This window comes from Periplaneta americana, chromosome 16 (genome assembly GCF_040183065.1).
Source record: "Periplaneta americana isolate PAMFEO1 chromosome 16, P.americana_PAMFEO1_priV1, whole genome shotgun sequence".
NCBI classification, from domain to species: domain Eukaryota; kingdom Metazoa; phylum Arthropoda; class Insecta; order Blattodea; family Blattidae; genus Periplaneta; species Periplaneta americana.
Genome location: NC_091132.1, coordinates 141,258,399 through 141,276,457, shown reverse-complemented (window position 1 = coordinate 141,276,457; position 18,059 = coordinate 141,258,399). Strand labels below are relative to the sequence as shown.

At 35.0% G+C, this 18,059-nt stretch overlaps 1 protein-coding gene across 2 annotated transcripts in view; it reads left to right on the top strand.

Annotated features, from left to right (window-relative positions):
* Positions 1 to 18,059, top strand: part of LOC138691272 (protein MTO1 homolog, mitochondrial) — a 118,296-nt gene that overhangs the window by 48,129 nt on the left and 52,108 nt on the right. For both annotated transcript variants that reach the window (XM_069813102.1, XM_069813103.1), the window contains exon 5: positions 9,049 to 9,161. In XM_069813102.1, coding sequence (XP_069669203.1) covers positions 9,049 to 9,161 — 113 coding nt within the window. The remainder of the gene's footprint in view (positions 1 to 9,048; positions 9,162 to 18,059) is intronic.

Below are 18,059 nucleotides of genomic sequence, written 5' to 3'. Positions count from 1 at the left end.
CATGTTGTAGATTTACACACTTTATACACTCCAAACTCATATCCTGTTGCGAGATGAGCCACAGTTTCTCTTTCCTCAGATCACTTAATTATTTACACTCTTTTTCCGATATTTAGCACAACAAGATTTTTTTTGACACCCGTAGAGGACATTTTATACAGAAGTTATACAGGAAAATTCGAACAATAGACCATACTGTGTAAGGGAAAGGGCTTGTAATAACACTCTGGAAAAAAATAATGTGCTAATACAATGTAGAGTACTTTATATATTTCAGCAGGAAAAAAAAGCGAGAGAAAAACAGATGGATAATCCATCAATTGGTTAATAGGGTGACAGATAATTGGGGTTCTACTGTATGTAAATATCGATATAATCACAGGATTGTTCCATCCAATATGCAGACCTTTACTCAGATTCCTGCAGCTATTAGATAGCCAATTGAGAACCTTCTTCACCCCTTTGCTCCTCACTCATGCTGCTGCTATTTATAATAATACCCATATCTCTACTACATTGTTATTTAGGCCCTAATTTTAACTGTCCTCATAATAGAACACCGCAATCATCTTTTTCTCTGTGTAAGTACAAAAAAAATTATTCTAAAAAAATGATTTATCAAAAGAGTTTGCTACAACTACGATATTGAGTGCACAATTTGTAATAGTTACATCAGCATTGGTCATAGTCGTCATTCAGATGTGAAAGAACGTCTTTGGTCGAAAAAATATTAATAAAGAATTATGCCCCAAATTGTAGAAAAAATTGGATTTCTTCTATAAGACTACATTTAGTGAAAATACAAAAGTAGCAGCTACTGAATTAACATAAGCAAACCACACTGTCAAACACCACCATATTAATAAAATAAGCATTTTGGTACAGTGACTCTTCAATTGCAACGAAGTTGACCTCATCTGACACAGAACTGTCTGCATTAATTACTGGTTTAATTGTTCCACAGAGTGTACAGAAAAGTGTCTGTGAGATTATAGAAGCAGATTATTATACCAGATGACAGCAACCACAATGTAACAAAGATATTTGCATTGTAGTTTACTGCTTCGACATTAATGAAAGATGCAGTCAAAACTGCTACAATCCATGAGGATTTACTTGTCTAGTCCCTTTTAGAAAGAGAGAGTATGCTCACCATCTCTCTCTACCCTCATTTATGATGGCCGACACTCCTTCAAACGACCACGAGTTACCAGTGGCAGCATTCTCTTCCTCTTAAATTCTGACTCCACTCCGCCAGAAAATTCGTCCGTGTCCGTGTCGTCCAAATTGATTACGAACCAATAATAAATTTCCATCTACAAGTCCATTCTTCTCCCAATAAAATTTTTCAACTTTTTCTACGTGTTCACAGGCCTTCCTCCAATTTTCTTCCGTCACTTTTGCAAGAGCGCTCATTTTGAACTTGTTCCCATGTTAATTCAATCGCGCTTAAGTCACAATATTATGGTGGCTGTCTGACTATAGTAGGGGATTTGGCCGATTTTATATGTTTTGAAATTGTATTTTTTTGTTTTTATAAGTTCATAGAATACAGGTTTCGTGGATCGTAAATCAAATTCAACGTTATTGGTACGGAGGCAGGACTGCATTTCAGATTTTGGTGTTGATGAAATCGGTGCCTTACTGAGTTCTGTTGAATGATACGGGCCATTGTCCATAATAATGCTATTGGGAGGAATGTTTGGTAATAATTGATTAATGAATCAGTTCTTAAATACAGTGCTGCCCATCTCTTCGTGATAATCTTTAGTTGACTTAGATTTGAAAGTTAGAAGCGCATTGGGAACGAAACATATTGAACATCTGGCGTGTAAAATAATAAACCGCTGACCTTTTCCTATTGGGGTTTGAAGTGGGAAGTCAATTTCGTGGTCATCGCTTTTCCAAACTTTGCTTTTCGTATGGTTCACATTTTTTACAGTAGTTTATTTATTTATTTATTTATTTATTTATTTATTTATTTCAAATATACAGAATAAAGAAATATAATTACAAAACAAACAAAGAGAAATACAAATAAAATAATACAAGCAATATAAAAAGAAGATACAGTAGTATTAACAAAATTTGAGACCGAATGAGCAGCGCTCGTGCTCGGTCGCAGTTCAGATATAATATTAAAATAAAAAATAATAATATAAATAAATAAGTAAAATAAAATAGGAACTAAAATATAATTACAGCGGCAATGGAATTATATAATATAATATTAACACTATAGAAGAATAATATCGCACGTGAAAAGTAGGACTAATATATATTTCAAAATTATAGAATACAATATAATATAGGTTGATTAATTCATACACATAGGCTATAAATTTATTTAATCAAATTGAAGATATTAACACGTTTCTAATTTTCTTGTTATATGTTAGTGGGTTACATGTTAGAAGTTCTGGGTGTAATTTAGTTAAAGCATTGTACAACCGAGGGCCAAAATTTATGCTATGCTTTAGACCAGCAGATGTGAGACATTTAGGTTCTACTAATGTTGAATTAATATTTCGTCTTGTGTCATAATTGTGTGTCTGTAATACAAACTTATTACGATTTTTATGATAAAATTTTAACAGCGTATACTTATAAATTTGTTCAATATTAAATACATTAAATTTAGAATAAATTAATTTAGTTGGATAATCGAAACGTTTCTTCAAACAAATTTTAATTATTCGTTTTTGTAGTAAATTTAACGGACTAAGATTAATTTTTGTACATTAACCCAAGTTTCGTCTAGACAAATAACGGTACATCCAATGGCGCGTAATTTCTTAATTTTTCTTAAGAATTAAATCTTTTTAAAATAACATCTGATTTTTCCATTAAAAATTTTCTGGTTCGAGTATTTCTGACATAACTAAATTAAATTTTCTTTTAGAATATCTTTCAAACTCTATATGCTCCCATTGAATAAGTTTTCCTTAATTAACGCGCCATTTAAATTTTTCAAACTAGGCAAAAAAAATCAGTCTGATATAAAGAATAAATTACTCTTCTTACAGAGAAAATTGCAGTTGTTTAGGAGTCCTTTTCGGCATTTCTTTCCTGGAGTTCGCACCACACTTCCACTTCCGCTTTCTAGCGCTTCCTTTTGTTTTATTTTTTTTTTTCTTTTTTTAATCCTGTTAACACCAGGAGATGATATGCCTGTCGCTGCAGCAGTTCTTTCGATAAAACTCGGCACAGATATTGTTTGTTTTCCTCATTTCAGTGCCTCATATTCTTCAGTAAAGAATTTATGTGCATTAATAACCATGTTCATACCGCCCGACTTCAAGGCTTTCCCGCGTTTTCCCATAGGCTATTGCTTACCATTATTATTAAATACAAGAGCACAACACTCATTACAGTATTTAAGGTAATAGTGAAACCATGCATTTCCGAAAACATTTTAATTTGTGAATTATATTATATTAAATTGGTACAACAAGATACAAACTTACTTCACTATTCACAAAATACTACTAACTAATGGACTCGAACAACCCCGAGACGCCACTGAGAGATCCACTAATTGGGTTTGCAAAAGTGTGAAGGGAAAAGGGACGAAAGGGAATTCCAAGAATTGTACAAAAGGAAACCTTTTGCCCGTCACATCTGGTGACAGTCGGTAGACAAGAACCTCAGACAAGGACAGTAGAAATCACTCCAACTTAATCCTCATGCACTGTAAGAGTTGGAAAGTTTAGCGTTTTTCTGAACATTTTTTATTGGACAAAAATAAATGTGTAGCATTTTGCGGAGACATTGCTAACACGAATTTTGGTTGGCTAAAAACAATCAAGGGAAATATAATATTGTAACTTTTTATTTATTTACAACACACACCCGATAACAATGGGTATTGCATACAAATAGCAACATTGACTATTACGACGTGTAGAATTAAGTAGAACAACAATGTAATTCTAACTACAATTAATGTCCACAATGCACTATGTGCAGAATGAATCTGTCAGTTCTCAGTTCATAGTTCACTTGTCTTGGCTAGTTCTTCTAGCTCACTGTTTAACTTCACTTCACGTCGAACTCAGGTCTCCCAAACTGCGTCGCACTCGCCTGGTGGACAGTCACAGTGACGGACTCACTCACTCACTGAAGTTCACTGCACGTCGAACTCAGGTCTCCCATCTACGGTTCACTGCACGTCGAACCCAGATCTCCCAGCTGCGGGTCACTGCACGTCGAACCCAGGTCTCCCAGCAGCGTTTCACTGCACGTCGAACCCATGTCTCCCAGCTGCGGTTCACTGCACGTCGAACCCAGGTCTCCCAGCTGCGGTTCACTGCTTGTTGAACCCAGGTCTCCGAACTGCTGCTCGTTGCTGCTCCTTGCTCGCTCACTTGCTATCAAAGACTCACTGCTTCTGTTGGCAACTCATGGTTTTATTTATACCTCACACACACACTAGAAATTTTGCTGTCACACTGGTTCTAGAACATTCATGGCTGACCCATGTCTAGATGTTTCCTTGCTCCCTCGCTGTCACCGTAGCCTTCTCCCTCGCTCTGTACCGTGTGACTGTCTGGAATTCCCGTTTCCCCTGTGCCTTTCTCCGCTAGATGCGTGTGCACACTCCTCAACGCAATCCAGAACGATCCAGAAGGCACCATTCTTCACAATATTCATACAAATCTAAAGAACAATATGATAGCTGACATTGAAGGAATAGGTTGCTCTGTCTATGTCATGCATAGCTGTATCATAACAGCTGCAGATAGACTCAGTTGCAATGTGGAAGTGGCTGTTGTGAAAAATTTTAGTTATTTTTACATTTATGTGGTTATCTGAGTACCACATTCTTCTCTCCCACTCAAAAAGTCGTTGGTTATCTCTCTTTCCAGCCCTTGAAAGATTGATATAAATGTTTGAACTTCTTAAGTTATTTTTCTTATCAGAGGAAATGGCTCCTAAAATGTTATTAATTTATTTAATGACTCACTAAATAAAGCATTCTTATTATTTGTACATGCCCAGCACTGTTTTTTTTTCTTCCATAAAACCATACCAAAAAGAAAACTAGAATGAAACGAAAACAGTATAGTAGAAGTGATACAAGAAACATAGGAAACAATAAATACAAGAAGTGAAGAGCATTTCACCTCTATAAATGTGAAAGATCTGCTTAGGAGTGAATATCTGAATGCTCTGCAGTTTCCTTCAGAAGAGAAGTAAATGAATTTTATGAAACTTGCAAAGATTATCTAAAAAAAATGGAACCTTACACTCGCTGAATTGGATGTCTTTGAGTGGGGTGATGTTTGAGTAAATCTGAATGGAAACATGTTGAGTGAGGCCACAGTATGTTACGAGCATTTAAGGAAAAGGGGTATTCACATTGATAATTCTATCTTGTTTGATGAAGTGGTGGTTTTTAAAAGCATTTATGAGAGAAATAAGGAGGAATGGAATGGTAAAATGTGTACTAAAAAAATGTGTGGACTTTTTTAAGAATCGTGGTCACACAGAGCAGTATTCAGAACTTCTGAAATTGTGTAAGTATTTGTTTACTATACCTTCCTGTAATGGCAACATGGAAAGAATAGTTTTGTTGATGAAGATATAGCAGACAGATGAGGGAAGCAGGCTGGAAGCTGATACTCATCTTCAGTGCTTCAGGTTATGTACATTTATGTCATGAACTGTGTGGACTTCTATCACTGCACTATAAAGAACATTGACATGGTCAAGAAAGCAAGAAGTTCAGGAAAATATATTTTTGTTTAGCTGATAGTGTTTTGGTTTTATTCGTAATGTGTTCTAACCTATATCCATTGTCAAAAAAATTTTCAGTTTTTACATAACTTTGCCTTCGTATTCAAATACAGTACAAAAATTTAAATTAATTATTTCTCTAACTCAGGCTTTTGCAACGAAATGCAGTAGAAGAGTGTTGCCTTGTACTATGTGAGTGGTGTGTATCTGACCTTCATGAATGCAAGTAAACAAGCAGAATACATTCAGTGTCGGAATCTTAAGTTGAAAATAAGAAATTTTTCCTGGTATATGTTTTAAATTCATGTTTTCATATTAAAGTAATTAACATGTGAAACTACTCTACATATTAAATTTCATTCTCTGCAAAAGTTTCCTCTTTAATATAAAAATGTGACTGAAAATATACATGTAATCACTTATGAAAGGATAAATCGATCCAAAGAAAACTGTTCAAGTATTTTTAATACATAGCGCAAAATGTAACACAGTCCCATGATGGAAAAATTTTTTTGAGAATTTTAGCTGTCCCTTATATATTTTTGTGTGCTACAACAGAAAATAACACTTGCTACATCAAATGCAGTTTTTTTCACAAAATTGAAATTAATATTTGTATGATATTAATATACAGAGTGGGGTTCTGATAGTTTACGGCAATCATACAACAGTGCTCTTAGTGATGATTGTTTATAACTTATTAGCGGTCATTGCAAACAAAGTCTAGAAGGCTGTGTCATGCTGTAACTTCGAAACCTGACTTGATATTGTAGTGTGAAACATGGCTAGACGTGGTTATGTGAACTCCCCAAATAAATTTTGTTATATTTGTGGTAAGTTTATGATTAAGAAACATTAAACATGAAATTCAGTAATGCTACCTTCACTTAGCCAAAACTTCTTACCAACAATTTGGGAAAATGATACATGTTAAAAAAATTAGCTCAATTTTGGATTCGGCACCCCAAAGAACAGTGAATTTAACCAGTCAGGGTTACGCATGGTTTTCTCGACTGGACAGTATACCTTTTGTTGAATTACATGATGTTTCTCTTGTTGCAATCTCCAATACTTATCCTCTAGTTTTCTTAGAGGGTGACACAATAAAAAAATAAGCACCATTACTGATCTTGGTTTGGCATAAACTCTTATTGAATAAGAACCTGGTCATTTCCACCATGTGCGACCTTTGACATTTTATTAATTAACACATGTATTAATAATACATTATGCAACGAGCCTATAATGGTAGTAATTAAGACGCGAGTATGTTTGTTTATGAAACGAGCGCTTGCGCTCGTTTCATAATTTTCATACGAGTGTCTTAATTACCATTATAGGCAAGTTTCATACGACTTTTTATGCTCGACCATATTTCTAACTTGAAATTATTCATAAGTATTCATGTTATGGTTATCTAAGTGAGGAGCAGAACTGACCTTTTAAATTGTGAGATGTTCGCAGACGCGAAAGTATTGATTTTTTCCAAGGAACGAATGTCATTGACCTTGATATAATCTAAAGAATAACATGAACATTAATCTTGATATAACCTGGAAATTGGTTTAGAATTGAAAAACGAGATGACAAATTGAATTTATTTGAATATTATTTACAATTAACGCTAATTATTATAGTAACAGAACATAACCTTCTGTGACAGTAGTGGATTTCCAGCCTCCATGACGTTTCGCTAGTTGTCTTTCGATTGCATATCCGAGAATAATCGATACTTGCGCTTTTATAATGCTACAATGGTGATTTCTCATTGGCTGAACAACTGAACTATAATGAGTAGGTGTACTTTAATGAGGTGCATTAAAGGCCTACTACCAGGTGTATAATTACTTCATTTCGGCATGGTTGAGCATAAATTTGATTATGCTTTCTTTCCTATTATTGCAGCATGTTCTATGACTTCGTGAACAGATATTATTACATATAATAGAGAGTTAATGTATCTGGATATCAGTTTATCAAAGCAATGGCAATTGTAACACAAATAAAGCTCTGTTTTGTAATGGAGCATTTTCTAGTCAGAAGATTGGGGTTAGCAAGCTAATATTATGGCAGAAATCAGTTTTCTTATTGGTTATTATTGTATTTAGTGGATGTTGTAAGCAGTGTATTGCAGTAAAAATATTGAAATGTATGAGGAAGAAGCAGAAAGAATAAGGCGACTAATTTATTGGTAATGGAGAAGGAAGATGCTACAAAAAAAAGATTCACTTAGAAGTCTAGTTACCTAGTTCTAGTGCTGGTGTGATGTTAAAGAATTGTAATTATTGAAGAAATCATATTAGTGTATTCTTTTTAAATTTTGTTATAAAATAAATTTCTTTTGTAACATAAATTCAGTTCTTTTTTTTTTTTTTGCTTTATGTTATATAAAGTAAAAGGAACAATAAATAAAAAACAGTTATGATTAAAAACGTGGTAAAGTAAAAGTAAAATAACTATAATAGCAGAGCAAAAGACCCCTGGTTAAAAGCATCATGTGCGACCTCTCACGTAATAAACAACCATGTGATCTCTGTCAAGTTAATATACATTTATTTAAAAGTTTTTATGAAACTTAATTTTGCAGGCCTCTTTAATCAAAGGAAACATTATTTTGCATAATATTATTGCAATTATGCATAGTGATAGGCCTATAATGTTAAAGTATCCGTTGTTTTTTTTTTTAAGAAAATTAGTTTATTAGAATGTAGTGGGGGCACAGTCTGTCATTAAACATGAATGCATAACAAGCCTAGTTGGAAAGAGGCAGCACTCCCATGCACTTGCAAGTGCAGTGCACTCTCTTCACTCCCAATACCCCCACTCGAGAAAGACTGCTCTAAATGCACAGCAATTCTGATGGACTTCATCTTCACTAGTACTGCTGGACCACATGCTTATCAACTCTATTAATATTATATAACTAATGTATATATTCCATAAAATACCAATGGTACAAGTTTCTTTCATTGACATTAAAGTCTTTAAAAATACTACTAAGTTACTAATGAATGATATACTTATGTAAATTAGACAATGAGAACCCCATTTGGCACTAATAAGTATAGTACATAAAGTACAAGAGCAAGAAGCTTTTGTAGAACACAGTTGGTTTGTATTAGTCACATGTGAATTCACTTGTAAATTATTACTCTATACTGTCGGGGAATTAAGTCCCAGGAAAGTTTTAGTTGATGACCCCTGGAAGCATTATTATTTTTTTATTATTATAAATATTGCTTGTTGTATAGTATGCAATAAGCTGCTTTTTTAATGTATCAATTAACAAGATTCTTGTATTTGTTTTAGGTACACCACCTCGCTTAGATAGAAGTACCATCGATTTTAGTGTTTGTGTCATCCAAGAAGGCGATAATCCCCCAATTCCTTTCTCATTTTTAAATGATGCTGTTTGGATTAAGGTACATGTTCTTTTCGATACTATTGATATAATTCGTTTATTATGGATGAAATTTAACCACAAATTTGGTCGGTATGTTGTTATCAAATGACATTTGATATTAATCATTTTTCATAATTTCTCTCCAGTTTGATTGATAAGACACCAGCGATGAACAAACAGTACACTAATTATCGCGAAGGAAAAGAAACATAAAATTGTTTCCATATATACATATTCGAACTAGAAATTAATATGTATTGCACTGAATACTTCATATGAAATAAACACTAAATTAGTAGGAAACTACTTACATAGAACTTTTCTTCGCAAGACCCTTAAATTCTGTCTGAAGAGAAAGTTCCAGGAACAGCTCCATTCTTACTGTCAGTTTTCTCACTATTGTGATTGCTGTACTTTTTCCTACTGCAAGCAATTTTTAGTGAAATTTTACCTTTTAGAAATATGTAAAACCTATTTTGGGCAACTACTAAATGTACATAGGCCAAATGCAAATGATTGGGACGAAATTCAAATACAAACTGTTGAGCCATTTATACCCGAACCCACACTTTCAGAAGTCGAAATTGCGATAGAAAATCTGAAAAACTACAAGTCTTCAGGTATCAATCAAATTCCAGCAGAATTAATACAACAGGGTGGAAGCACATTATCTAGCGAAATTTATAAACTTGTACTTGCTATTTGGGAAAAGGAAATGTACCAGAACAATGGAAGGAGTCCATAATTGTACCTATTTTTAAGAAGGAGACAAGACTAACTGTGGAACTTTCAAGGAATATCACTTTTGCTGACGTACAAAATTTTGTCCAATATTCTTTTGAGAAGATTAACTCATATGTGGATGAAATTATTGGGGATCATCAGTGCGGTTTCAGGCGTAATAGATCGACTATTGATCAGATTTTTTGTACTTGACAGATATTGGAGAAAGAATGGGAGTATAAGGGTACAGTACATCAGTTATTCATAGATTTCAAAAAGACACATGACTCGGTTAAGAGAGAAGTTTTATATAACATTCTTATTGAATTTGGTATTCCCAAGAAACTAGTTCGATTAATTAAAATGTGTCTCAATGAAACTTACAGCAGAGTCTGTGGGCGGCAATGAACCTGCAGGTTCCTTAAAAGCCATATGTAAGTAAGTAAGTAAGTAGGCCATTGATGATTCAAAGGAGGAGAGTTCGGCTGGCACCATGAATCAGGTCTCAGCATAGCTCAGATGAAAAGAGCGCTCAGCATGCAAAACTGAAAGGTCCTGGGTTCGATTCCTGGTGTCAGAACGAATGTTTCTTCAATAATAGGTATCTACATGTATATGTACTTATAGTCATTGATTATTTAATGAAGATAGCGAGGTCCTCCTATATAAATATAAAATATATATCAATGTTATCAGTGACTCAAAAAACTGTTGTCGAAAATGGCCATAAAACCATTTAAATATGCGCTCCTGCATACGTGACTTTTATGTGTAAAATGCAAGTAGTAGGCCGTTGATGATACAAAGGAGGAGAGTAGGCCAGAACCATAAATTGGTCTTGGCATAGCTCAGATGGAAAGAGTGCACAGCGCGCCAAGGTGAGAAGTCCTGGGTTCGATTCCTGGTGTCGGAACAGATTTTTCTCCAATAATAGGTATCTACATATACATATACATACATACATACATACATACATACATACATACATACATACATACATACATACATACATAAGTGTTCTGCCCACGGCAGGTCTTTCACTGCAAACCCAGCTTTCTCCAATCTTTCCTATTTTCTACCTTCCTCTTAGTCTCCGCATATGATCTGTATATCTTAATGTCGTCTATCATCTGATATCTTCTTCTGCCTCGAACTCTTCCAATGCATCCTTCAGTAGGCAGTTTCTTCTCAGCCATGTGACTCAACCAATTCCTTTTTCTCTTTCTGATCAATTTGAGCATCATTCTTTCTTCGCCCACTCTTTCTGTCTGTCCACTTCACACTCACCATTCTTCTCCATATCCACATTTCAAATGCTTCTAGTTGCTTCTCTTCATTTCGTCGTATTGTCCATGTTTCTGCCCCATACAATGTCACACTCCACACAAAGCACTTCACTAGTCTCTTCCTTAGCTCTTTTTCCAAAGGTCTGCAGAAGATGTTCCTTTTTCTATTAAAAGCTTCCTTGGCCATTCCTATCCTCCTTTTGACTTCCTGGCTACAGTTCATGTTACTGCTTATAGTACACCCCAAGTATTTGAAGCTCTTCACTTGCTCTACTGCCTCATTTAGAATTCACAAGTTTACCTTCTTTATTTTTCTTGCAACAACCATGGTCTTCGTCTTGTTTTGCATTTATCTTCATCCCATACTGCTCACAGCTGTCTGTCATTTAGCTCCAGTATCATATCCCTTAATATTGTTTTCTCTTTTGCTAACAACGCCATATCATCAGCAAATGTTATGCACTTTTTTTTATTCTTCCTCCTACCTTTACCTCTCTCATGTTTTGAAAACAGTTCTTCACCAAATCCTCCAAGTAGATGTTGAACAGAGTAGGTGATAAAGGTCGTCCTTGGTGTACTCCTTCCAATTTCACTTCCTCCTGACATTTCTTCTCCTATTCTCCCAGTCCATACCAATTTTCTTTAGGATCCCCATCAGTTTATTCCAATTCCACTCTGTCAGAAGCCTTTTCTAGGTCCACAAATATTACATACACTTCTTTATTCTTCTCTAGGTATCTTTCGCCGATTGTCCGTGACAGTCCAATTGCATCTCTCGTACCTTTTCCCTTCCTGAAGTCAAACTGCTCTTCTTCCAACTGTTCTTCCATCTTAGAATAAAACGTCTATTCAGTATTTGCAAGAGAATCTTCGCCGATTGCGATATTAGACTGATAGTCCTGAACTCCTTACATTTCTTGGCATTATTTTTCTTCGGTATTGGAATCAACATTTTCTCCGTAAAAATCTTCAGGCCATTCGTCTTTCTCATATATTTTGGTGCATAATGATAGAATTTCCTTCTTGTCTTCACTCAAGCATTTCACTTACTCAATGGGGATTCCATCAACTCCTGTTGGTTTCCCATTCTTTATTTCCCTAAGCGGTAGTTCAACTTCTCTTAAAATAGAAAATCCTTTTTCATCTTCTGATGCGGTTGTTTCGTATTCTATGGCTAACTTATCTGGATGATTCCCTGTCTCTTATAACTCTTCTACATATTTCTCTACATACAAAATGTTTATACAGCCAGTGCTGACATACTGCGGAGAAATTTTAATTACTTCACCTTTCATAAACGACATAGAATATGTTCAAAACCAAGCTCTCAGACTCATTACTGGTGGAATCAAAACAACGCCAATAGATTTTATGAGATTCCTCACTAATATTAACAGCATCAAAATGACAATAGAAGAAAAAGCACTGATTCAATATGAAAAACTTATCAGATTACCAGGTAACAATTGGCATTCATACAGTCCTCTTTGTAGATTGAAAACTCAAAAAAGTTTCATATCCATTGTTCAAGAATTAAAACAGAAAATCAATATCCCGAATTTAAAAGAAAACTTACAAATTAAACCAAACCCTTTAACTCTATTAAATATAGAATATAATCTAAATTTAACAGAAGAAATACTGAAATCAGAAGTAAACACTGAAATACTGAAACAATTGTCTTTAGAGACAATTAATATTAGGTACCTTCCACAAAACTGGCTTCATTTATACACCGACGGATCCTTGATCTCCAGAGAACAAGGTGCCGGTGCAGGTGTTACGTGCTGTCTCTTCTCACTTTATAGATCTCTTGGATATGGAACAACAAGTTTTGATGGTGAAATCATTGCAATAAGTGAATGTCTCAGGAATCTTCTATACCACATCAATAAATTTAGGAATGCAGTTATATTGTCAGACTCCAAAGCAGCTATTCTATCAATCGTCTCTAAACACATACCTTCATCTCAAACAGCAGAAATAAATAAAATGCTCACTCAATTATTATCACTCAATAAAAGAATTGTATTCCAATGGATACCATCCCATTGTGAAATCCTGGGAAACGAGAATGCGGATGCTTTAGCAAAGAAGGGCAGCACTGCTACTTACAGACCTGTTACTAAATCTACATATTACTCTGTGAAGAGATTTATTAAATCTACATACTTAGACTTCAACAAACAAAATTTGATAACTCAATCCCAAGGGAAAAAATGGCACTCTGCATCAAAATCCACAGTTAATTCCCGATTTACCACGAAAATCGTCTGTAGCTGCATTTAGATTGGCAACAGGCCATGATTGTTTGGCCAAACACCTGCATAGAATTGGAATATATCAGTCCCCTAACTGCCCATTGTGCAACTCAAACCAAAAAATGGATTCGGAACACCTCAAAATCTGTGCTTCAGTGGCTAGTCATGATAATATCTTTGAAAAATTATTGGAGTACAAGAGGTCAAATGACTTTATTGTCAAACGCCTGGCATTAGAAAACAACAACAGTATATTTCGTCCATGTGTTCAGTATTCCTTGTTTGTCCGTTATTTCATTTCCTGTTTCGTCTTCTATCAACCACATAGATTTGCTGTTCTTATTTGTGAAGTCCAAACATTTAACTTCGTGTTACATTAAGTCATATCTTCCTTTTCTCTCTAGATTCTCTACTACTTTACATTTCTCTTTCATCCAGTCTTTCTTGGCCTTATCAGTTTCTCTTCTTAGTTCGTTGTTTAGTTTCCTGTAGTTTCTTCTATCTTCTTCTGTCTTGATGTTTTCCATTTTTTTCTTTCCTCCATCTCCTCCAACATTTTTCCTGTGACCCAAGGTTTCTTCATTCTCACTCCTTCTCTGTATCCAATTGTTTCTTCTGCTATTTTCTGTGTACAACTTTTTAAATGAGTCCAGTATTCATTACTATTCTCAGGTGTGGATTCTAATGTAGCAGCTTTCTCTTGAAAATTTGCTTCAAATTTTCTTCTGTCTTCGTTCTTGAGTTTTTCCATGTTCAATTTCTTCGTCACCTGTCTTTCTCTTATTTTCTTCAGATGAATATCTACTTCGCCTGTCAGCAGAACATGATCTGAGTTAATATCCGCTCCAGTCTTTGCATTTTTTAAGCAATCTCGGAATCTTTCCCGTACCAGTATATAGTCTATCTGATATCTGCTTTCGTCCCTTGGGCATGTCCAGGTATATCTTCTTCGTTTAGGTTGTTGGAATAATGTATTTCCAATAATCATTGCATTTCTTTTACAGAAATTCACCAAATATTCTCCTCTGTCATTTCTTTTTCCCAATCCATATTTTCGAACTGTTCTTCCATCTTGTCCTCCTCCTACTACTGCGTTCCAGTCGCCCATTAGGATTATGCATGCTCCCTTCTTCTCCTTCTCAACTATCTCTTCTATCTTATCGTAGCTTTCTTCCACTTCGTCTGATAATCCACTATGTGGCATGTAAATTTGCACAAGCACCAAGTCTATTTTCTTCCCTTGTAGTCTCACCATTATCATCCGGTTATCTTCATAACACACTGATATCACTTTATCTTTCACACGTGGTCCTAATAATACACCAACACCGTGACTTCCTTTGCATTCACCACTTGAATAAAACAATTTAAATTCATCACTCACCAACTCGCCACTATTTTCCCACCTCATTTCTGATATTTCCATCACATCCACTCTGTTTCTTCAAGTTTTCCAACTTACCTGCTTGCAGAAGAGTCCTCACATTCCACCTTCTGATCCTCAATCTTCTTTTCTTCTCTCTGATGGGTTGCTTCATAATGTGTCCTTCCCCAGCATCCCCCTCCCGACATCTGAATGGGGGTAGTTTAGATCCAGAATCTTTTACCATGGAAAGACTCATCATGTCATATTTTCAGTTTTTCTTGGGAAGAGTAAATGTTGTAGCTTCCCGTTGCTTTCCGCACATCACTCTCTCTTTCACATCTTAAAAGATCCCATGGGGCCCCAGCATGGAGGTGAGGAGAGTGGACTAGACTAATTGGGCCCTCCGGACTTCACAAATATTCACCGCAAGGGTTAAATATCAGTTCTATCAGGGTTTTTTTGCCCATTCAGAGACCGGGATATCCCAATTAGCTTCCCCCCCCCCCATCTACATATATGACTACGCATATATATGTAGATGAAATAACAAGAATTTGGTTTGAGAAGATTAAACATTTTAATATTGACAATGTAAATTTTACAGCACTTTTATTTGCAGACGATCAAGCAATTGTCAGCCATAACGAAAATGATCTGCAAATAGCAATTATTAAATTAAATGAAGTTGCCAGTAAATATATAGTATGATTATCTCCACAGATAAAACAAAAGTAATGGCATTCTAGGATCTTACCCAATCAGAACAAAAATTGTATTAAACAATAAAATCATAGAACAAGTGAATACGTTCAAATATCTAGGCTGCAGCGTCACTTATAATAAGAGCCGAGAAATAGATAATAAGTTAAATGCTTTTAATTATTTTTGTGGAACAATACGTCGAACTTTAGGTAGGAAAGTTCGGAAAGAAACATTACTAAAGTTTTACAAAGTGATGGCTTTACCAGCTTTACTGTATGGATGCGAGAACTGGGTTTTAAGGAAGAAAGACGAGAGAGGAATTGAGGCTGTTGAAATGAAATTTTTTAGGTTTGTGGCTGGCTATACACTACTTGATAAAAAGAGAAGTGAAGACATTAGATCCGAATTAAAAATGCATAATATTATATATATAATAAGAAGACATCAAAACAATTGGAGGGAGCATATATAGCGTATGCCAGAAACATCATTTACCAGAACAATATACAATCATGACCCTTTTGGGAGAAGAAACCCAGGAAGACCCACAAAAAGATGGCAGGACCAGTTTTGATTGGAGTGGAACGGATCTTATGGTCCATACCGTAATGCAGATGATGATGATGATGATGATGATGATGATGATGATGATAGTTTTTGATTATTCACTAAAGATGGTGAGGTCCTCATACATGAATATAAAGTATATAACAGCTCTCTTCTTTGTTATACCTAGTATGAAAATCTTGACTGTAATATTAGTTTTTTTCTATATCTGTCCCATTTAATAGATTCTGTTCCATGAACTTTACCATTTGTGAAATACCTTTGTTATCAAATTTTAAACTGAACATAGGAAATCATGAAAGCAGGACTTATTACACCATATGGACCTGTTATAATTTTTCTTAATATTTTATGTAAATATTCCTTAATAAGCCCTGTGATGTAGTCACGTGGTGTAAAGCATCATACGTTAGACTAATGATATGAAATGAACACTTTTTCGAGTCATTTTGAAGGAGGAAATTTTCTCATGAAATTTCGATCAGTGCATTGGACTAATGCCCACCCAGCATTGTTTCGAATTTGGGGAGCTACAGTAAACAGCAAAATCTGGTTTCGAAAGCCAGCTATAACAGATGGAAGATCATCATGTTAACTACATGTTACTGCCTTAGTGCATATGGACAAGAGACCAGCAGTCAGCTGGTAGGCCTTGACTCTTTATGAGCTGCCTTCCAACGAATTTGTTTGTTTCGCTAATATTAGTAGCATAATTAATTATAAAATGTCTTTGTACTCTTCACTTCTTTTAACTCATCTTCTTTTCCCATTTCTTTCTCCTTCCCCTCCCTCTTTCCCTACGCCTATTCGTTTTTCTCTTCCTCTTTTACATACAGTTTTGTTTTTAGCTGAAATAGGTGGCCAAACATAAACCTCTTGCTATTTGTCAAAGAATACTAAGCTAAGACCTTCCACATGATTGGTGACGTGTTGATGAAAAATTGATGAAATGATGGCAAAAGAACGGGATTACCCAGAGAAAACTTAGCAAATGTCTTTGTCCATCACAAATTTGATTTGAACTTAATGGAATTTTAATAATTTTTATTTCATTTTCTAATGTACCGTACTCCATGTAAAGTTATTAATTGCTAAGCCCTATATTCATTATTTAGTACTGAGAATTGCATCACTGATAATTGAGGGGTTTGGTACAAAAACCAGTTAAGTCCAGGAAAACACTTTTGGAGTAAATGCGAAAACAAAATTGGACTTACTTGATTTTTGCACCAAACATTTAAAGTCTGACATATTAATTCTGCAGTGCTTGGGAAAAGTGACATAAGTCAGTTTCCATAAACCTTTTTTGATAATTTATTGACAACTTACGGAACATCTGCTCGCTTGGAAAAAAATACATAAGTATTTCTCCCATTACAATAATTCATACTGGAGTGAAAAATGGCCAGAGTTGGGATGTAGTCAGTATATACTGCAGAGCAACTGGTACTGATGATTTTAATTTACTTCTTTTGTTGTTTATGGATGGACATTATAGAAGAATGTGTTCCAGATCTTCATCATGATTATTACACCACAGACAAGTAGGATTATCAGAAAGGTGAAATCGATGTAGGTACACTTAGCGGCAAAAAGAATGGGCCGGCCGACAATTTCTAAGTTCCAGAGACATAACATTGCACATGCTCGTCTCGTCAAAGTCATAGTTCACTAGATAACACATAATTAAACCATTTAAATTTGCTCTATTTTGTTTAAGAGTCTAAAATATGTAATGAAATCGAATGGCAGGTTGATTGTAGATACACCAGGGCCCTTGAAGAGTGAAATAATAACAAAATTGATAAATACAAAATCAACCGGATCGAATATGAACAGGAAAACCACGTATTATGCCGAACTAATATTAACAGTCACAGTAGCATAAGTCGTTACGGCACTGGTCTATTGAACACGTTGATAGTAGTACCTCAAGGTTCGAATCTCCCCCAGTCTTCTTTTTTTTATTACAAATTTGCCATCATATGTGTCTCGCAAAGCTATAAATTATG